Raw genomic sequence first — 22,296 nt, 5'->3', positions numbered from 1 at the left:
CCCCACTGGCCTTTCTCTATCATGGATGTTACTCATACTGTCACCAGATATTGGCTGAAAAACACATTTCAGGTTTATTCTTTTCCTACTTTTAACTGTCATTTCAAGGGCCATCAAGTCAAGTTTTCACTTTATGACTGTGAAAGCATCTTTCACAGGAAAGAAGCCACAGGTGAGAAGCTGTGAAACCAAAGTCCCAGTGGGTTGGAGCCCAGTCCCAGTCATGCTCTACTGGAATCTGGCAGTAGAAAAAGCACATCTGCAAGATAGGGCCTTGTGTTGCTGAGTTCTGTAACGAGAACCATGGTGTTCAAAGCCCTATTAACCTCAACTAAAAAGCCATAAACCACAGGTTGGTACATCACTGCAAGGAATTAAAAAATCCATGAATCAAATAAACGGTAAATGTCAAAATAAAAATAAACCAAGCCAAGTACAAAATGCTTCTGTTTGCCCCTTCAGTATTTCAGGGGCCATCCTTATTTTATATTATGCAGTAGCAAGCACAACAGCAGACCCACACATCAATCTATCTGCTCTGCAGCTCTAACCCCAGCAAGTGCTGTCCATAATAGAGTCCATAAATGGTTTCCTGATGTTATCAAATAAATCAGTGCGCTCCAGTAGCCGGTATGTTATTCTCCCAAACGATGCTGTTTGGGTCACAGAAGCTGTCTATTCAGTGGTTACAAATCGCTTGCTAATTTCTTGAGTGTAAATAAAGCCCCTGGTCACCTTCTTGTATTTCCACAATCTGCAGCCAGGCCCATCTTGGGTCCTGGTCTTGCCAGATCTGCTGAGTTAAGTAGGGTCAGCCCATGAAGGCCTCTTGAGATGGAAAATAGGGATACTGAGAACACTGATAAGGATTTAAAAAGCAAGCTTTCTTCTAAGCAGAAATATATCATTTGTCAATACTGCTGCTAGGAAACACTACACTTTTGGGAGCGGTGCCTTCTCCATTGGGCACGGGGCACAGGCTGCTCGGTGACACCTCTCCCAGTGGCACAGGTGCTAATCCCACAGATTTCTAAAGTGGGTATCACATTTTGCCTACTTTAGGTCTCCTCCATAAATTACACTGAGTACGGGATCCACTTCCTTTTCTAACACATTGCTTAGTGTTTTGGTGTACTGGAAACAGCACGCTAAAGCAACAGAAGACACCCTTCAGACTGAAACCATTCTTAAGGCCAAATCTAGAAGTTCTTTACAAGGTAAAACCCAACTCCTCTTCCCAATAACATTTTGCAGGCATTTCCATGAGAGCTGTCTAAAACCTTCCCTAGTGCCATCACAGTGGATGAAAGAGGAAGCTACTTCCAACAGTAGCACTCATCATTTCATGCCAATTTGACACTTGCTGGGGATTCCCAGCACTAATGAGCTGCTGCGTGAGAGGTAGGGATGTCAGAAGTGTTAAATAAAAGGAATGAACTCTTACCGTGATGATAGAAAAATAAATAAATAAAAGAAGCCTGCACTTTTAATGAACCATTCATACTTCCTGCTTACCATTCCTAAGACAAGTAATTACATGTGGATGCATTCTTGCATGAAACTTAGATTCCAGTGCAGGATGGTTCTACTTAAACAGCTTTTCTCTCTTGTGCACGTTCTTTGATGCTTCCAGACAAGCTTTCTCGAAAGCAAAAGGGTTGACAAGTTTTTAACTACCAAGACAGGTTGACTCCGGTGTCATGACTTGACACTAAGCAGGCCACCAAGCCGTGCTTCAAGTGCCTCAAATTTATTCTGTATTTAAGGTAATCGATGGCACACGTGCTGATGCCAAATACTTGAGAGGAATTTCTCTAATGCTGGCTGCCATTTTTTTGGTAATAAAGCCCATGTATTTATTTCCCTTTGCTACTGATCCATGCCATTTCCCAGTGCCAAGGCATTAAGTGGAAAACAGTCAGAGAATGTGCCCATGTAACATAACCATGCATTGCTTTTAAGAAACTCATAAGCTCGACGGGGCAGTCTAAAATTGACCAACAGAGGCATACACCAAGAATGTGCAGCAATCCCTGTAACGCAATATGGGGATTATAAGGGGTCAGATGATGAACAATAACAACCGCTGAGTAATGAGAGCGATCGTGGAGAGAAACCCTGTGAGAAAGTCACCAGGGAGAAAAAAACACCTGCACACCTCCAAGTGGCTACAGATACATGGTTAGACTGAGTTTGCTGCATAAATACGGCAGCAATGTCTGGCTTTTGAGGCATGTGCCCCAACTGCTTGAGGGGGAGCTGTGAAGTGGTGCTCTGGGGCAAAGTATGGGGACAGAGACCTGTTGTGGAGAGGCCTGGCTGCCACAATCTATCCCAATACGTAACCAGAAAGATTTATGTATTTATTTTGCAGTTCCCACTTTCAGATAAGGTTGAGAGCGGCTGAACCAAGCCGTTATTGTGCCATAGGACAGCACCAGTGCCATCACCCATGATTCTTATTTGCAGGGAAATGAAAATGAGATCTTGAGCAGAGGGGAAGGTGAGTGCAGGGCAAGCTGGGCCATGCCAGGAAATGAAAAGGGCAAATTTCAGCTCGAAGCAGGTCCCCAGCACCCCACAATGACACCTGCAAGGCAAGGAAGCGCCATCACGTCCGACACCAGCTCACATTGGGGACGAAGAAATCATCAGTTGCTGCTTCCTGACCCATGCCAGCTATTTGAAACCATTTGACAATAACCTGTCCAATCCCCATGGGCAGCAAGGAGAGGTCCATACAGGCTGTTGGTCCCAAGAAGGTGATGTGCTCTGCACCACCATCAATGCTATCACATCTCACGTCCTTTCCACCTTTGTGTGGCAGAGCCTCAAGAGCAACAACAGCAACAAAAGCCCAACCCTATAACAAGCAGATAAAATTAAGTTTTACAGTATCTTCTGCCTTCTTTGCCAAATGTATAATTTACCTCCAAATGGTGCATGTGAGGGCTGTCTGATCAAAACCATGATAACAAAGCACAAAGGGCTTTTGGACAAGTAACACCATCCTCACAACCTTCCAAATGAGTGAAGCTGAACTGCTGAATTCAACACAAACCAGACAATGAAAAGAATCAATGAGCCAGCAGATCAGCTATCAGAATCGGGAGTCCTTCAGGGTAGCAATGTCACCCTTTGCTTCAAACACAGGGGTGTATCTGGATTTCATGGCAATCAAACCTATTGCAGCCTCGTGCTCTGTATCACCCTGCCACCAAAACGTGCCCAGGGGAAGTGCTGCTGGGGCTACGTGATGGGTTCTGCACATGTCCTGCCCTAACCTCTGGCCAGGAACAGGTGGAAGGCTGCTTCTTGAGTTACTCCAGCTGAGCCCCTGCTGGCTGCAAACCCTTCTCCGCCTGCAGCTTGTTGATGGCACCCCAACCACGAACTAGAAACTGAGACTTGTGCCTGCTGCTGAGCCCTGGGAGAGGGTACACATCTCTCAGAAGTCAAGGGCTTGCTGAGGGATTTATGGTGACATGGATAACGAAGCTGGATGGAAGACAAGGAACTTCTCCTTGGCTAAGGATTCATCACTCTTTGACAACAATCCTACTGCCTCCATGTCCCCCCTGTGCTACCAGCACCAAACACTGCTTACACCATCCCTTCTTCCAAGCAGGGAATGTCACAGAAGCTTTACTTTCAGCACTGGGGCTTCGGGATAATGGTTTCCAATGACAAATCCTACCCTGGGACATAACCCACGTGGTCCCAAACCCACATCCAACAGCTGAAAAGTAAAGGTCTGGCAGGAGCAGTGCACCAGGGTGTCACCATCTGCATCCACTGGTGTCACAGTAGTGCTTGGAGAGTGGTTTTGACAAGCTCAGCTGGGCTTGTGCCTGAAAATGCAGATGGAAGCCAGGCGCAGCCATCCACACCCTGGCTGCATGTACTGTGCCAGGACAGAACCCATCATCCCATCAGTCCAGGCACCATCCATATCTGCACTTACCCCACTTACACTGAAGCAAACGTTACATGGTTTCCAATGAAAGCTGCATGAAGTGGCACAAGTTGGGCTGTATCCAGATTAGAGCCTTTGCCCTATGCCAGCTCCAGTGCACTGTGAATGAGCACACGGGACTGTTTATGCCTTTGCATATTTACAGAATAAAACAAGAACAATGGGGGGAAAAAAAAAAAGTCTTCCCTCAAACAGCTGCAACGAGTGCCCCAAACAATCTGAAAGCCACCAGGAAATTTGTTTACAGCAAGATAAGGACATCTCTTAGGACATGAAGTCCCCCCACCCCCCAAAACAGAACGAACCCGAGACCACCACGGTGTCTGTTAGTCTTTCACCTCGACGTGTCACGCTGTTCGAGTCCTGGCTTTGTTCCGGATGGCAGCAAACACCAATTCCAAAGGACACCGGAGCTGGGAAGGCTCCTCTCCTCAGAGGCACTGGCTGGTCGCTAGGTGTCCCTGCTCACCCTGCTGGAGAAAGCCTGCAGTAAAGTTTCACCAGCTGAGGCAGCACGTCAAACAAAGCCCGGGTCATTTGAACAAATGCGAGAAGTTATAACCACATCATCGTTACCTTTTCAGATGTGTTATACGAACCTGGTGCCACAATAGCCGTGCACCTAAGCAGCATGACAGAGCTCAGCAGGCTGGGAAGTCTGCTGGCCCAAAGGGGTGCAAGGCAGCAGAACCAGGCTGCCTGCTGGCCAGAAAGCACTCAGGGCTGGTCCCCCAGTTGCTGAAATCCAGCCTTGGAGGTTTTGTGCTCCATGGACGGTGCATGGACTCCATTTGAAGCCACCCACAATCCCCACATTCTCAATACATCCATTCCAAGTCACCCCAGACCATCCCAATCTCAGCGAAACAATGGCAGCAGCTGGGTGCCAGCCCTATGCCAACATCAGGCTAAGCAGAGCCCTGAGCAGGAAGGGAAAGGCCCACAAAAAATTCAATGGCTACAGCACTGAAATAAAGGAACGTAAACAATGCTTGAAACAGGGAGCAGATCTTGTCACACAACTTGTTTCCTTTTTTAAAAGAAAACCCTTTGTGAGTGCTGATGAATTGCCAGAGCACATGGACAGCATTTGTTCTGCACGGGGTAATGGATCCCAAGCCATGCAGCTGCCTGCTGCAAGCATCCACTCAGTGAGCTACGTTTGCCAACAGAAAAGGCTTCAGAACTACCTGGAGAAATGGAGCAATAGGACATGATGGGCTATCAGACCAGGCTGACTCATTCTTGTACTCCCAAAGCTGGATATACCACACACTGCACTCTCCCAAGCACTCAAGCAGAGACACCCCAAAGAGAAAACAGGAGAGATGCCCACGAGGTTTTGGTAGCACACTTTGCAGTTTATTGACCTATACAAAATAATAGGTCTAGAAATCCGTAAGTAGTAAAAGAATAAGCAAAAAAGAGCTTTTGTATTTCTAGAAGGCTATACAAATATGTAAAACCAAGGAAATAAGTTATTTTTTTATCTTGTTGGGTTGGGTTTTTTTTGTTATTGTTGTTCATTTAAATCCCAATTGCGACTCTAATACAAACGACTAAGTACCAGCTTAACAAGTGTGTCCTTCTGTATATATTACATGCTCTGGAATATTGGTAAAAAACGTCAAAAAAGTGTATCAGAAACCTTTTCTATTCACAATATGAACAGGGAGTTACTTATCCTTTGTATAAAAGAAAGAAGAGCACCATCGTATGGGGTCCTGAAGCACACACAGCTGAGACATGAGCGAGATTTTACAGTATGCAGATGAGTCGTCAATCACACAAGTGAACCCACGCTAACTTGTTCCTACAGGTGGATGATATGAGGTAGGTTTATCCCTCTCTCAGACCAAGACTGCAGTCACACTTTTTCCTAGACACGTGGCTTGGTTAAAATGCTGTTCTGTCACTTGGTGACTCCGCAGCACAGCAGGCAGTGCAGGTGAGCGCGGTGCAACGCTAATGCCCTCTGTTGTAAGGCACCCACTGGGCTGGCTGTGTTCGCATCCACCCTACAATACTGGCCATTATGTCACGTTACTCCTGTGCCAGGCAGAGCTTCCCATTTCCATCCTTTATTTGTTATGGCAGAGCAATACGGAGCTGCCACCCAGGAATGATGGGGTCCGCCTGCCCCCAGACAGTAAGGTTGTACCATGGAGAGGTCAGACAGTGAGGCTGTTTGTGACACTTCATCATGGAGAGGAGCAGACTCCTCTGCTTCCCAAACCCACAACCCAGAGTTTTAGGTGACATATTGTGACAGCTAATTGTTTTCAACCCAGAACTCCTTTGAGGTGCTAACAATCACTCTTAACAACACCCCCAAAACAGATACATCCATTCAAACCTCTGTAACAACAATAAAAATCCAACCTTCCTTCAAGTAATGTTCCAATACTGATCAAATCACCCTTTGCCTCATTCACACACACAGAATCAATCCTTCATCAGCTTATGAAAGTCCTTCTAGGACCCTCACAAGCCACGGTGGAAGAAATTCCCATTTGTTCTTCAGAATTGTGCTCCTAGAATTCCTGCCTTTTCCATGAGTTTCCTTTTCACATTAATTTTCTCTGAGGTTTGCTTTCAGCACCTTCCAACCTCTCCACAAAAGTGCTCGCTGACCATAAATACCCCAACCAAGTGCTGCATCTTGTCCTAGATCCAGTTGTGGCTTGTCCTTGCTTGTGGAGTCGATGTGGATTCAGAAAGAAACGCCGTTCTTGGTAAGACTTTGTTATTTTGCTACAATCCCTCTGAGTGCTGAGTTTCAACGTTCCTGGCGACATTGGTCTGGAAGGTGCACCCGAGATCTCCTTCGGAGTAACAGCATTTTGTGCAAGGCACGCAAGGGTACAAATGCGGGGCTGTAGGTGGTCTACACGAGCGTCCCAGGCTTGGAATCCTCATGCCAGAACAACCTCTGCTCGCTGCTGTGCAAGTCTTCCTCCAGCTGGTTCTCCTCATCACCGCCCAGCTGGCTGGGCTCTGGGTACACTCTGTAAGAGATAGGGCACCAGAGATAAACAGGAGCTCCCATTCTTCCCACAGCCCCAAGCGCCCACCGCCTCAGTGCAATGGGCACATGATGACCCCATAGGCTGGAAGGAGCTGTGGATGCTGCGAGTGCACCCTGGCAACATCTGGATCCAAATGCAAACCCTGGGCTTGGTGCTAGTTGTGTGCAACAGGAGAGCTCCTGCTCAATGTTGTCAGGAATATGAAACATATTGATTGCTTGATTGCCATAATCACGTTGAAATAGAAAAAAAACACTCACAGATTAATGATTGGCCAAATGATTCAGAACATGGAAAATGAATAGAAAAAAAAACTCCACTCAGAAAAAGCTGCCAAGATACACAGATTATAGAAAGTTAAGTAATTAGTACCAACAGCACTCTTAAATACTACTGTTATAGATCTCTTAAATCACTGCAGTAGAAACAAGGCATTCAGTTTAGCAACAGGGATCCAGCAGAAGCCTTTGCATCTTTCCTTACTCTTTAGCTTCTTCCTAAACAAACAGACAAACAAGGCGGTCCTTTCCTGCCAGGCAGCCTGGCACACAAGCACAAACCACAACCCCTGGTACCGGGCACACACATGCGCAGTACTTACACTACAGTTGGCTGTGCTTAGCATGGGGGCACTGAGACATGGCAGCATCTGTGCCACTTCTGGGACAGGCAACTGCTGTTCTCCTGGGTGATGGCTGATGTGCAAGCAGCGGGGCAGAGCGAAACCACAAAGCAGGAGCAGCAAGAGTCCTGCATGCATTTCTGTAACGCCCCAGCGGGATCCTGGTCTCCCTGCAGTCCTCAGGAAAGCCCCTGCACCCAGGGAGGCTGCAAGCAGCAGCAAGTCGTGCCGAGGTTGGTGGCTGAGCTCTGCCAAGCAAGAGGCGCTTGGTTTATTAATGGGCTGATCGATAGTGGCGTTGCCTTGGAGCAGCAGCACGCAGGTGTGTGGCTGAAGGGAGGTGAGCAGGGTGTTGTGCCCAGCTCCACTGCTGCCCTGCTGCGAGCATGAGGCTTTGGCTGCATCAGCTGGGAAGCTCATCCATTCCCATGCCTTATCCCCCCCTTCCCTGAAGGCTGCTGGAACAGTTAGACTGATCTATGCCAACAAGAAGGCTCCCTCTTAAAGGCAATTCTATAAGCGCTCCTTATCCCAGCCCTCTGAAAGCAAGCTGCTTGCTTCAGATGTTTCAGTAGCCTATGAAATGGAGGAGGAGCAGAAAATCTCAGCCTTTTACTCACCTGCTCTGCAGAGGAAGGTTGCCATAAGCATTTCCATAACAGCTGGCAAGAGAAGAATGAGATAACGTATCATAATCTGAAAGTCCCAGTGTGAGTGGGTTCCGCCAGTTCCCAGCAGTGTTTGCAGAAGATGCTGGAATGAAACATAAAAAATGGTACCGCTGTTTAGATCTTGCTGCAGCCCAAGGAGGTGAGAAAAATTACACAGTTCTCATTACTGATCTCTATGCTTTTTTGTTGGATACAAACAAAATACTGTCTACCTACAAGCACCACAGGGAGCAGAACAGTGTGCAGGCAATACTCCAAGTGAGAGAATCTCTCTTTAACAGACTGTTCACTGGTGCTGACTGAACTGTATTTTGGACAGTGTGACAGCAGCTGCATGTGTATGGCATACAGGTGGGTGCATTGCTTCTACCTGGTAGACATTCCTGCTCAAAACATGTGGCTCTCTATGCCTCTTCAGGTTATTATGCTTACAAAGAGTAAAATCAGAGAAGGCAACAAGCAAGTAATATTCTTCCCGAGCACAGAACAAAAGGAACAAAAATCCTGTTGAGTTCCTTATCTATCTTTCAGCCTCACTTATATCATTCATTACAGGATGAATGTGATGAACAGAAAAGCTGTAAAGAACATTTAGCATTGAACTAATGAGACATTACCCGAAGAGAAAGATGACACCCGACTGCTGGGAGAGCATGGCACCTGCAGACCAGCAAAGCCCAAACTCCTTTGAGACCCTCTGTCAGACTCAAAGCCTGCCTGCAGGCAATGACCCTGCTCCTTTTGACTGGAGGCACGCTGGTACCAACCACGGAGATGCTCTGCTACTAAGGCCTTGTGAATGTTTTTGGTTATATGCTCCGTTTTAGCAACTTGCTTCCTTGGAAGCCGTAGGGTTGCGTATGGGTTGTGTGGTACTCTGTCCACTTCGTCCTCATTGTAAGACCTGAATTCCCTGTAACGGTCGTATCCATAATGCGCCGATGAGCGATACGAAGGATTGACACTGTACTGTCCCTCTGTATCGCTCTCATAAACGTATCCTCCGTTGTAATAAACATCAGATTCAGTGTATGGGGAATATCCAGATATATAGTAGCTGGAGGAAGGCTGCTCCTGGCTTTTGTGATAGACACCATTCCGGACGTCCTTCTGGGCAAGATTTGGCATACTTCCTGAACCTGCAGCAGAAATGTGCTGTTTCTTTGACCGTCTTCGTCCCCTGGTCCTGTTGTCGAGTGTCTGAGTAGTGTAATATAGTTTGGGTGTAGGTGTCACACAGTAATATTCGGTGCTCGACTGGCTGGTGTAGGATGACCCATCATCAAGGATCTCAGTGCTGCTGCTTCTCTGGGACTTTGTGAGGGAGAAGGCAGTCTTCTCAGCAGGAACCTCGGACAGCAGGTGGGTCTGGGACTCCAGGCTGCCACTGCGCTGCCTACAGTGGTGTGGGGAAACATCTGGCCTGCAACAACACAGAGGTAGGTTGGTTAAATGTAGTCATGAGCAGGCAGAGAGCTGGAGAGTGCAAATGTGGACAAACCAGGCATGCTTCCTCCCCAGCCAAAGCAAAAAAATAAACCAGTATTTCCTTTTTACATAGAATTCAGCTTGGCTGAATTTTCCATTTGCTGCAGCGACAAGAGATTTTTCAGATAAAAGTTATGGTGAGCAAGGCAACCTGTGAGAGTGACAGATGCAGCAAAGCTCACAGCATCTCGTCTTGCAGTGACTTACAGGAGGGAGCTCACAGTTGAAATATGTAGCATCTACAGTATGTAACATCCAGCCAAGCAGCTGAGCGAGGATGGGAGCATGGGAAGGTGGGTTTCCTGCAGCTCTGCATCCCACAGCTGTGTTACCTCAGCTAAACAAACCATGAGGTATTTAGAGCATCTCTTCTTCGCACAGTAAGGGCAGTAATCTGGACCTCTCTCCTCCATCAGGTCTCTTACTTTTCAGGAGGCTCAGAGGACACGAATCCACAGATAATATCTGTAAGCACGCACACAGCTCCCATCTCACCCCTATATTGCAGGCAGACTCCCACTTGCGCAGCAGTGCATGCTGCTATTTCTGCTGCTGCCCAGTGTTTACACTCTTGTAAATGCTCTCACGTGCACGTCACAAAGCTGGTGCAGCACTGTGCCAGCAGATGATGGCTGATAGCAACCCAGTGCCCCACATATCCAGATGAGACATTCAGACAGCCTGGCCCCTTACTGTAAGTGGCTGCTACTGTAGGCATTGCGCGTGAGCACAGGTGTTGTAGGCATGCTTCTTCCTCCATGGGATGGGGCTGCTCGTTCCAGGGTGCGGTAAGGACTGCTGTGAGTGGAAAGTGGGTCCCTGCAGTGAAGCATACAAAGTTCCAGTTAGGTTAAGCACAATGCAAGTCACACAGACCGAGACTATGTGCACTCTGTCTTAAAGAGAAGGGAGAAAAACAATCTGAAGGCTTCATAAAAGACACAGAAACAAAGAGATCAGTGGGAATCCTTATAATGAGAATGACCAGCACTGAATCTGACCCACACAGCATGATCCCACAGCTGAGCTATTGCTCAAATGTGTTCCACGGAGCTGTTCCCCTGCATACAACTGCACAAATCCTATAAATCCATATAGGAACCTGAGCCACTCGCTGCAGCTGGCACTGGTGCTGGCACATGGCTCACATCCCAGTAATTCTCCTATTTTTAGACAAACTGCTTCTCAAGCCCCGGGTGAATTCTGTGTGTTGTAACAATGTACCTGCTGAAATACTGATAGGATCAGGAGGGATGGGTATGGTTTGGTGTTATCTGAAGCAATTACAGTCACCAGGAAAAAGACAAGTTGTTTAACACAGAAAACAAACCACAAAAATAGAGACAGAGAGTGAAAGTAATGGTGGGCAATTCCTTAAGCACAACCCTTCCCACTGCATTTCTCACCTGACTCACAAAGACAGCACTCCCCTGTTGTTTAACAGACCCTGATGACTACCCCTACACACATGTATTACTAAGCAGCAAATTAAATGCTTATCACCAAACTCTTAAACCACGAGAGAATCGTGGAAGCAGCAGCAACTCTGAGAGTCTGTAATAACAAATGTTTGACACAGACAGGACCAAGCTCTCATGCTGAGAGCCCAGCAGAGCTGAGATGCGCAGTACCTGGAATGCCTTGATTCCAAGAGCTGCTCATTCATGGATGACTTTCTGAGATGAACTCTCTCCAGCCCAAGAGACTTTGGTGGAAGCAGCCTTGGGGAAAGCTGTGCAGAACTGGTTCGTTGTGCTGGCACACTGAGGGATTCACTGCCTGTTGGAAAAGAATACGTGTTCAGTTAAGCAAAATCCATGCTATTTTTGCCCTACAGGGAAATCTGCAGCCATTGAGCAGAAACTTTGTGCCATGTAGACCAAGGAAGGAGCTGTGCCTCCAGGAAGCTGCAGCACAGCTGCCTGTACCATACTTTCCTGGCAGGACATTGTGGAGGCTCATGCAGGTCTCACAGCCCTGACTGCTGCCAAGGTTCCTGCTCAGTGCTGTGCAGGACCACCAAGTGGGAGCCCTTTGTGCAAGTGCCTGTTCTGCAGCTCTGTCTATCCCAGAGCAGAGCTGGCACATTCAGCCACACCACAGCCAGTTTTTCTCCCTCACCATTCAGCACTTCACTTAAAAATGACATTTTAAGGATTAGTTTAGCTACAACCTGAAAGGGACTGACTTCAAAAGCAACTGAATGAGCACTGACAGACAAATTTGGCTGAAGGCAGTTGGAAAGACATTGGGTTGATCCTTGTTCTCGCTTTGCTTAAGGCAAAATCCGGCAAAATCCCATTAGAGCCAAAAGGAAACTACAGCTAACACAGGTAAATGCAGGACAAGTATCACAGAGAACGCGTTCCCAAACTGAAACCTCAGCTCTACTTCTGCAAGCAGAAATCAGGTGCAACTCCTTTTTATAGAGCCAGATGGGTTGTACAAGTCTAAAACTGGGACAAGCGAGATCAGAATCAGGCCCGAACTGAAAAGTGAGTAATAATTTAGATAATGTTTGTCCCTGGATGATGATTATCCAGCCAAGGGAGAGGCAAGCCAAGTCCTTTCCACCTTGTGGAACAGGGTGTGAATGTGTGTCTGTGGGTGTGTGCGTGAAATGAGTAAGCTGAGCAAACACCAAACCCATGCAAGATGCAGCTCACTAGGTAACACTGAAACGTAAACAGATCATTGCTGTCTCTGACTCTTCCACTTATAGTGAGTTTTAGTAGCTCTGAGGACAGAAGGGCTGGGCAGTTACTCCCAGCTCCCACCTCCCCCAGCCGCTCATACACCTCCGGTCAGGTCCCAGGGACAAAGCATCTATTGGAAATTCACAGCAGCTGATCTCAGTACAACCAGATGCCTTCCCTGAAGATGACTCAAATCAGCCCACAGAGCAGAACCTTTCAATAAGTAACTCATTATGAACACCAACTCCTGACTAAGCTCTTTTTTCCTTCGCTGCAATTTGTCATTGGAAGACAATAAAACGGCAGCCTAAAGGGTGTTAAGTCAATGAGTATCTCCAAACAGGCAGAAGGAAAAAAAGGATAATCAACGTACCGTCATCATAGGTTGTTGTATCAGAGAGAGAGCTGCTCTCGGATGGAATTATATCATCTGTGAATGAAAACAAGCACTTTAAGAACACTCAACATTAATTTCAGAATATCACATTTAGTTTATTTTCTAAAGTTCCAGAGCCAACTGGTATCCACAATGCTGCAACCAAACCATTTCAGACTTCAACAGCCCAAAGACAGCCCTGCTTTGCTTTCCTCTCAGGACCTATTTGTTCCTATTGCAGTTCTGCAGGCTACCTATATCATTATCAAAGCAGATTTTTTCAGCTGTGGTGGGAATCGGGCCAAGATTCAGAAAGGTGTTTTCCATTCAGCTTGTAAGAGATCTCACAGGAGCCTACACAGACATGTAGATCTTGGCTGCTAGCATCTAATCTCCCTGAGTACACCTGAAATCCCACCAGGTAGGTCCTAAACACCTTTTGAAATTTGGCATTACATTCATCTGTGTGCAAATCCTGCTTCAATTCAATTACTATGAACTCAGGAAACTTGTGCTGATTTCAATCACACGCAGGAGCTCTGAATTCAAATCCCAAACCTGTGCAATTCCCTGTAAAAGGGGAAGAAACTCTCTGAAGGAAAGGAAAGGGAGAGGAGAATGTGGAGAGCAGGGGACAGCCCTGTGTGTCCTTTGCCTCCCATCCCTGGGGGCCTGGGATGGAAACAACTATGGTGTGATTCAATAAATCAGTGTTACCATTCAGTGCGTCATTTCCAAGCCAGACCTAAACTTTACAGCTACAAGAAACATCGCTGCCAAGCTTTGTGCAACCCTCAAGCCCAGAATACCATCAGTGATAGCAAAAAGGTTGCACATAAAATCAGGTACTGAAGTTGAAGCAAGACAGAGCTGCTTCTGGTGGAGTGAATGCACTGTGCTGCAGGAGTTGCAAAGCAAAGGAATACAGCTAACCTACTGCTGGAGCAAGACCCAAGGAACCTAGTCCTTTCTGTGCCCCCCTTCTCAGATGGCAAACAAGGATGCCAAGCATCAGTTATTGCAAAAGAATGGGTTAAATGGTGCTTGTCTAAAGACCAAGCATGTCCAACTTTGAAGTTCCTTGTTTGCACAATGGCAGAGAAAGCTCCATGCAGCAAACAGCAGCAGGTATGCATGAATGTTGTCTGCGCTCCTGCTGGCCTTCAGCAGCTTACCCTGCTGTTATTGCACATCATGAGCACCAGGTAATGCAGGACCTCCCACACTTAGTGCCCAGATCAGTGAGCAATAGCTGGAAAAACAGATGTTTTCTTCACTTCCGTCAATCAGGAACGAGAAGGGCCACATTAAAGAGTAATCATCCTCTCAGGATTATCGCCTTGTGATGATGGACAGCCCGGCACTGCTGCATTGCGTGCTGGCTGAGGACACACACTGAGCTCTCAGTAAGAGAGGTACAGTGAAGGCAGGAAAACTCACACAGTCTGGTTGTGCCAGAACTGCAGCATTGCAGAAACAAAGGGAGAGACCTCATGTGTGGCAGCTCAGCAATACACCTGTATCCAATGCACTACAAACTGGGACACCACACCAGTTTCAGCAGCAATGCTCCTGCCAGCCTTCTATCTATAGCACTGCTGGCCTGCACTCTGTGCTGCTACATGCCTGCACTTGTGCCCAGAACAGCAGCTAATCTGCCCTCAGCCTATGAACAAGTGCTTATTGTAGCAGATACAGCAATTACATCTCGCTTTCTTACTTAACTGCCTCAGAGAAGATAAAAATCATATAGAGAGATGTAAACAAAACATGTCAATGAGCCAAATATGACTTCTTTTTTTTTCCTGTTTTCATCAGAGCGCGGGGAATTCTCTTGTTTACCTGGCAGAGTAAGAGTTGATTTCTGGGTTGGCTTTTTGCCACACTTGATCCTGTATTCATTGATGGAGTTTTCTATCTCTTGAAGCTTTTTGACAGCATCAGCATACTCCTGTTTTCTTTTCTTCTTCACATTTTTGCAGAGGTCTGGCTCGCTGGCAAGTTTCTTTGCAGCTTCTACCAGCTTCTGCTGTATGATAAAATTGCTCTCCAGTTCCTGCAAAGTGGGATCCTGCAGATTTGAGAGATGAGTTATTCAGATGAGGTTACACAAAAGGCAATCTGGTTTTGCAGTAACAAAGCGGGATCTCGAGCACTAACCACAGAAACACCAAAGCTTATACATGAGAATCTCAGCACTGGAAAACTTCAGATCCTCTGTCTGTGACTTAAGATCACGAGATCTCTAGAGAGAGACCCGAGGTTCTCAAGGCTGAGTGGCTGAAGGTGCACACCTGACTTTTAGGGTAGCCCCACCTGTTACACAGGCAGCTCACAGACCTCCTGCTTTGAGGCAAAGCCTGAAAACATCTCTTTGAATTCTCTACATTAGAGAAAATAAGAATTTCCATCACCATACCTACATAACAGGGAGACTGGAGATTTAATGAGTTGTTTGTAAACACTTGTGAGAGGTTCAATAAGAGAGAAGCAGAGAAGTGGCACATTATTAAATCTGGTCAGCAGGACTTGGTTTCAGTTGCACATAAGCAGTTTGCTGCAGACAGAGGTTATGCCAGTACTACAGGAGACATGGCCAAGAGTTTGGGGTGAAAGATGAATGCAAAGTGCTCAACATCTGCTATTTGGAAGATACAGCCAGATAGGAAATATCTCAAGGAATGAGGGGAAATAATGCATGTCCAGAAACAACATACACCTGAATTAGCATAGCTCCTGAGTCAGGCTCTGCCAGCAAAATCCACATTAGCTTCTTGAGCAATATAGAGAGAGCTTCTACTTAGGTGGAACTTGCATTAAGCCAGAGATAAATCTCCTCCTGCTGTCATCTGTCACCCAGCTATGCTTACAAAGGGGACAACACACCTCTGTCATGCTCTGGGTTCAAACACAAGCTCTGTACGAAACAAACCAATGCTCGTGAGGAGGAAAACTCGCAGCCATAGGTTGCCAAATGGCATTATCAGTCTGCTCTTTTCCACTTAACAGCAACCTTTACATTAAGATATAAGTAACGCAGCCAAACCAGGGTTCAGGTTAGAGGGCTTTAAGGCTGAAATAAGGGCAGCACCTGTCTAAATCCCCTCAGCATAGGCACGCAACTAGCATTGGCCACCGGTCCGACCACCCCACCTCTGCTGTGCAAACAAGCCACAGCTCTCACCTCCTCAGTAGGGAGCAGGTTGTCATCCAGCTTGAAGGCTGTGCCGACACGTCTTCTGACCTGGGGAGGTTCCTCTCCAGCGCTCAGAGGATACTCCTTTGGCATCTTGCCTGTCAGCTCCTAAGGAACAGAGAGGGCTCTATGTGAAGGCCCAGTAGGCAAGAAGGGCTCTCACCCACCTCCATTCCCAGGTGCAGCTCTCACCGCCTCACGCAGGCAGATTTTCTTCAGTTCTTCAACTTTCTGGAGTAGTTTTTCCTGAAGGAGTTTCTCTTTTTTCTTTAGCTCCATAATTTTCTCCTTCTTTTGTTCTTCGCTGACCTCTGAATCCTGAGAGCCTGAAGAAAACATTCCTTGTATTAGAGAATTTGCAGGTAAAAGTCATTTCATTCTGTCCTACAACAAAGGACCAGGCAGGTGAACTGAGATCTCCCCAAAGCTGGCTGACCCAGTAACACTGCGTCACCTTTGAGGCAAAACCTCCAGCCCTTGTGCCACCCGGGACACAGGCTCTTAGGAAATCCACGCTCCCTCAAACCCCCAGCAACTGCATGTAAGCCTCAAGTATACAACCTGAAAACCCACTATCCATAACATTAGGATTAGCATTATGGATATCTATGATACCTGATACAAGCAGTGATGCTCCTTGCTTGGGTTTCAGCTTCAGGCGAGGAAGTTCAGGAGCATTCAACTCCTAGGGCAGGTGCTTGAAGCCTGCCTGAATTAAACTGCCCTCAAACCCAGATGAGACATCTAGTCACCCAAGGACAGACTAACCAGTAAACTGATGGCAAGTTACTTATGGATCAAGACTACGCTGTTGCTTATCTGCCTTCAGCATATTTTTATTTCTTTGTTAGTTATAGCAGGAGAGGAAACAGCGTATGATAACAACAGATGTTACCATCTCATATGTAAACTCATGCGTGCTGTCACAGTTTTGCTGTATTTATAGTCAGCTGGACTCACTGTCCCTTCCTACACACACAAACTCTGATGTATTCATGGCCTTGCATTTACACAGTGTTACCTGATGAGATTAAGCTGCCATTGCTGGCCATAATCAGCTGATTTTTTGCCTCCAGAGTCACCAGCTTTGAAACCTTTGGTGTTCCCATCTCTGTCAAATCCATGGCGATATCATCCAAACTTCTGGCTGAAGGAATTTTTGCCTGAAGGAGTTAAAAAAATAAAATAAAATCAAGTTACTTCTAATTAATTTCAGAACACAAGGTCACAGAAGATGTCATTTCACACCTCATCCTCCACAAAACCAAGGCCTAACACAATGCCCTCACACAAGAGCTGATTGCCCCAGCACTCCTCCAACCTGGCCCCCAACCTGCCTCTAAATCCCTTCTCTATTTGCACCCTGCTCAAAATGAACGTGAGAAGAGACAAAAGGAAAAAGGTAAATTAAACACTGAGACGTGGGAATTCCCTTTGCTATGATTACAGTTCCACAGCTCTTAATTGGAGGCAGGCCCAAATGGATCCAATAACAATCCCGTAGCTGATAATCTGCTCAAAAAGCAGATGAAAATTATTTGTGTTTTTTCTCCGGAGAGCAGTTTATCCATAGAACAACATACACTGAAGGACATGCAGGAGAGGTGTTGAAGCTTATGCCTACAGCAAAATGCCATGTAACTTACTTTGCTTTGTTTTCTGTCCAAGTAGAACTGGTGTTGACTGATGGCCATTACCCAGATGGATTTGATCAGGGAAGTGTTTGCATACCAGGTTTGCACTACCAGCCCGCTCTGACCAAAGGTCCTTCTTGACACTGAAATCCTGAAGAGGTGAAAAGAAATGCAATTTGAGGACAGCCCTGCAGGGTTTAAAGCCCCCAAAGCCTCTTTCCAAACCAGTCACAGCTTCGTGCTCGAGATCTGAGAACTTGGACTTCCTTCTCCCCCACCACCCACTGCTCCCTTTCCTCCCCCCTAAATCCAAGGAGTCAGCACCACAGCACCAAGCCAAAATTAAACACAGTTCTGCATTGACATCAGTGCAAGAGCCCAGCCCACCCATTGGTTGGCATGGACAATGAATGCCCACACTGGGAGAGATCCCCCCCCCGGCTCTGAGTGTCCCTCCAGCCTCACCTGCGGGGATCGTGCACTTCCACAGCAAACTTCTTCTCACGGAAATAGAGGTTTTCCAGCTGTTTCCATTGGAATAGCTAGAGGAGAATTGGGAGAGAGCAGCAGAGCACTGTCACTCCAAGAGGCACTGATATCCTCCCCCAGGTTATGCAACTCTAGCAAACTACAAGTTCTGTGCATCTTCAGTTATGTCATTGACACAGCACTAACATTCATAACAACAATTAAAACAAGCACACAAATACAGATGCTTAGAATGCCCTTCAAATAATTGCACACTTCTACAAGCAATGCATTGCAACTTTTGGATCTTGCCTGCTGCAACATCTGCTTGCACATACAGCACATTTAATGTCACCACTCCATGTTTGTAAGGACCTCAGGAAAGCAGGCAAGGTCCTTTCCTTTCTGATTAAATACAAAAGAACCACAGCAGCGCTGACGGTCTCTCCCCATGGAACAGCAGCAGCTGGGGGAAGACCAAGTTCTCTGTTTTCTGAGCATGAGGCTCAGCAAGACACTTCGGAGCAGGGCTATGACACACACAGCAAAACCACAGTGAGCAGAAGGAGCCACCCTGCAGCACAGACATGCTGCAAGGAAACCACTGCCTTCCTGCTGAATGCCAGCTGGGAGAACAGCACACCTCTGCAGCAGGGCTTGGGGATTCCTGGGTGTTACAAACACAAGGTGGGAGGGGACATTGTGTCCACACAGGTGTCCCTGAAGGCAGCCAGGCAGCAGTGACCCCTCCATCCCATCCCATCAACCCCACCAGTGCCATGTTCCAGCAGGATGTGGCCGAAACCAACACGCTGTGCCACAGCTGCAGAACTTCGTGTCTGATCAAGTTGCACTTAGTGCCATGCTCCGCTCTTGCTGCAGGCTGGAACAGAGACCCGACCTCATTCACACGTTTGTAGGAAAACCCCAGCACTGCTCTTTCAGCAAACTTCCATCTGCTTCAATAAAACTCCCCTTTCTATAGTACTACAACCTGTCATTCTAATAATAAATCTCTGCTCGACAAAAAACGCGTCGGTGGGGGGGAGGGGGAGGGGAATGTCATTGACAGAAACTCGTAAGTCATTTCCAAAAAGACCATACAAGTTTGCAGCTACAGGCCATTTATCTTTGGATCCAACGCTACGAGCGCACCGCCCGCTCTATCTTTGTCGCTGAACTTCCCAAACAAAAGTTTTCCCACGCAGCTGCTGCCTTAAGGCCCGCAGCAACCCCCCCCCCCCCCCCCCCTCAACTCACCTTCGCACGCAGCCGCACCGCATCTCTCCAGCAGCGCCTCGCCCCGCTGCTAGGCGGCTCCCGACCCCCCCCTTCCCCGGCAGCGGGCAGGGGAAGCCCGGCCGGGATCGCCGTGGCACCGGGGGGTGCACAACGCGGAGCGGCCCGGCGCTCACGCTTGTAAAAGCGCTGGGTGCGCTCGGTGCCGGGTACGGCGGCAGGTGGTGACACCCCCGGGTTCTTTGTCACTTCCTTTGGGTTGGGCCCCTCCGGACGCGCTCGGCGTTCCCGAGGGTTGCGGAAAAGCCGCGGAGATACGGCTTGGGGTTGCGGGGATGGAAACGGGATGGTGCTGCCCTAACCCACCCACCTCCCCCTCCGCGCCTCCTGAGCAGGGAGGGGTGCGAATTGAGCGAGTTTGAAGAATTGCGGAGAGGGGATATAAGGGGGGGGAGAAAATAACAAAGGGGAGGAAAGAGAGAAAGGGGGAGAAAATAAAGAAAGAAGAGGGAGATGAACGGGACGGGAGGGAAAAATAAGGGAAAGGAAAAGGGAGGGGGGGTGGACGAGGAGGAAAGGGGGGATGAAAGACGAAAAAAAGAGGTGAATAAGGGGAGAAATGGTGAAAAGGAGAAAGGAAAATGAGGGGAAAAGGGGGGAAAGGTAGAAAAAAGCGAAGGAAAGAAAAAAAGAAATTGAAAATGAAGGAAAAAGGAGTAGAATTAATAAAGGAGGAGGTGGGGGAGGGGAGGAAAAAGATAAACAATAATACTAAAAAACTCCCTTGCATTGTAAGATTGCTTGGAAATGGGTGAGGCCCAGCACTGCGCTCCCAAGGGCCAAGAAGTGCGGGGCTCACCCAGGGACAGTGCCTGGCATGGGGGGCTGCCTACAGCAATGCTACCCCAAATGGGTTGGCTGCATTTAGAACATCAGTCCTGTACTTGGGAAACTGTTCCTGCAGGTTTCCTGCTCCAGTCAAATGCTCCCCAACTCTACAAAGGCTCGTTTCAAAATCATCTCTTATTTCAGTTGTACCTGAACTACCCACACATTTAAAGAATAAACAGTTGTTAAAAAAATAAAAAAGGAAGTTTGAAACTGGTTTTTGAGGGCTGGAAGTACAATTAGGAATAATTACCATGTTGTCTTTTTTTTTTTGTGGAAGTTTTGCAATGTATGTTCCCTTTAACCAGATGATTAGGTCCACCTGAGTTAATGAATGTTTTCTCAGTAGCCTTCCCACTCTAGTGACTGCCAGATCCTTACTGCTCATGGAAAACTGCCCCTGAGCACACTGTGGGCCACCCATTTGACCCTACAAGTAGGATTTGGCTGCTCAGGGTTTGTTTGCACGTCTCTTTGGACAAGGCAGAGGTGCCAAATGACCTGATTGCAGCTCATTAGTCCTCCATGCACAAAGCCAGGCTTCCACCACCCAGCTGCAGCTTCTGAAAGCACCAAGAGCTTTAGCTTTCTGTATAGCAGAACTATCAAAAAGCTTGGGCCAGAAGAGACCTTAAAGATCATCTAGTTCCAACCTCACTGCTGCTGGCTAAAACAGGCAGTAGATCAGGCTGCCCAGGGCCTGATCCAGCCTGGCCTTGAACACCTCCACGGATGGGCAGACTGCTGGGGGACACCACTGGTCACTGCCTCTGTCTGAGCTATTGACAAGAACCCTCTGGCTGTGACCATACAATTCTTAATCCACCAAACAGCCCACTCTTCAAGCCTATAACCCTCCAATTTAGAAATAAGGATGTGGTGTGGGACCATGTCAGAGGCATTGCACAAATCCAGGTAGATGACATCAGCTGCCCATCCTTTATCCACTGATGTCATCACTGCACTGTACAAGGGCCACCAGGTTGGTGAGGCATGATCTGCCCTTGGGAAAGCCATGCTGGCTGCTTTGGCTCACCTCTTCATCTCTCATGATCCTACTCTCAACAGGGCAGAACACAGACTGAGATGAGCACCCTCCTCGCCCTCTTTCCCATACAAAAGGAGCTGGTAATTGTAGTCTAACAAGACACAAAACAGATACTGACAGCTTAAGCAGGGAGACACGTTAATAATAGAAGCAGCTGGTTTACAACCTGGCTGATCTTGCACCTGGTTTAGAATAAAATGCAGGTTTGTCTGGGCCCCACAACACAGTCTCTGCCTTGAGAAAGGGGCAAAGGGCGAGGTGCTCAGTGCACACCTCAGCCTAGTGCATTTAGTTTAATATTCTTTAAATGGTATTTTTTTCAAGGGGGGTGGAAACCCAGAGAGTGCAGCCATAGTGCTGCTGCCCAGTAGTGGCCCCAGCATGCACTATGGCTGTTTCCCAGTCCAAGGGTGATGGCACATTCTCACCAAAAGCTAAATTATCCCAGTGCTGGGTCTTCTACCCAAGGGATCTCACAGAGATGTGCGAGCTGTGCTGCTGCACTGGCAGTAATACTCCCTCAGGAAGAGCTTCCACAGGGCCCATCAGTGGGATGTGCAGTGCCTGCAAGGAGGACCAGCCACCAGCAACCCCAGAGCTCACTGGGAACAGCAATCTCCAGACAAATCCAGCAGTTCAGACCAAGGAAACATAAAAGATTTGTGCCCACAGGAATGCACCCCACCCTGATGAAGGAAATTACCACTCTGTGTTTCAGCCCCTCAGCTGCAGTGTGCTGGCTGGCAAAGTGCCTCCTTTTAAGTTGCTCTGCCTGGCTGCAAGGGGAGGCACCTGAGGAGATGGCAGGAGGGCCAGGTTGCCCCACCTGCAGCAGCTTCTGGCAGGAGGAGGCAGACAGCTCTCACCTGTGCCAGCATAAATTGACAGCGCTCACACCTGCAGGCATCCATCTCTCACATACTAAGCCAGCTGCCTAAAAACCTCCTCAGTCACATTCTTTTTGA

At 47.6% G+C, this 22,296-nt stretch overlaps 1 protein-coding gene across 10 annotated transcripts in view; it reads right to left on the bottom strand.

The window, feature by feature from the left end:
- Nucleotides 1-5,316: 5,316 nt before the first annotated feature.
- Nucleotides 5,317-22,296, bottom strand: part of FRMD4B (FERM domain containing 4B) — a 99,563-nt gene continuing 82,583 nt past the window's right edge. For 5 of the 10 annotated variants that reach the window (XM_085516232.1, XM_085516231.1, XM_015875309.3 and 2 more), the window contains 13 exons: nt 18,154-18,230; nt 17,701-17,839; nt 17,076-17,217; nt 16,247-16,380; nt 16,043-16,162; nt 14,701-14,929; nt 12,856-12,912; nt 11,418-11,565; nt 10,480-10,605; nt 8,916-9,721; nt 8,248-8,380; nt 7,607-7,875; nt 6,780-6,984 (listed from right to left, as the gene is read on the bottom strand). In XM_085516232.1, the coding sequence (XP_085372358.1) occupies nt 7,608-7,875; nt 8,248-8,380; nt 8,916-9,721; nt 10,480-10,605; nt 11,418-11,565; nt 12,856-12,912; nt 14,701-14,929; nt 16,043-16,162; nt 16,247-16,380; nt 17,076-17,217; nt 17,701-17,839; nt 18,154-18,230 (2,379 nt within the window). In that variant the 3' untranslated portion in view covers nt 6,780-6,984; nt 7,607. Of the gene's footprint in view, nt 6,985-7,606; nt 7,876-8,247; nt 8,381-8,915; nt 9,722-10,479; nt 10,606-11,417; nt 11,566-12,855; nt 12,913-14,700; nt 14,930-16,042; nt 16,163-16,246; nt 16,381-17,075; nt 17,218-17,700; nt 17,840-18,153; nt 18,231-22,296 lie in introns of all 10 variants that reach the window. The other 5 variants (XM_085516233.1, XM_085516234.1, XM_015875311.3 and 2 more) reach the window with 2 other exon arrangements.

This window comes from Coturnix japonica, chromosome 15 (assembly GCF_054131305.1).
Source record: "Coturnix japonica strain WE chromosome 15, WE-NBRP24, whole genome shotgun sequence".
NCBI classification, from domain to species: Eukaryota; Metazoa; Chordata; class Aves; order Galliformes; family Phasianidae; genus Coturnix; species Coturnix japonica.
Note: the sequence above shows the minus strand (reverse complement) of the source record. Positions and strands in the feature narration are given on the sequence as shown.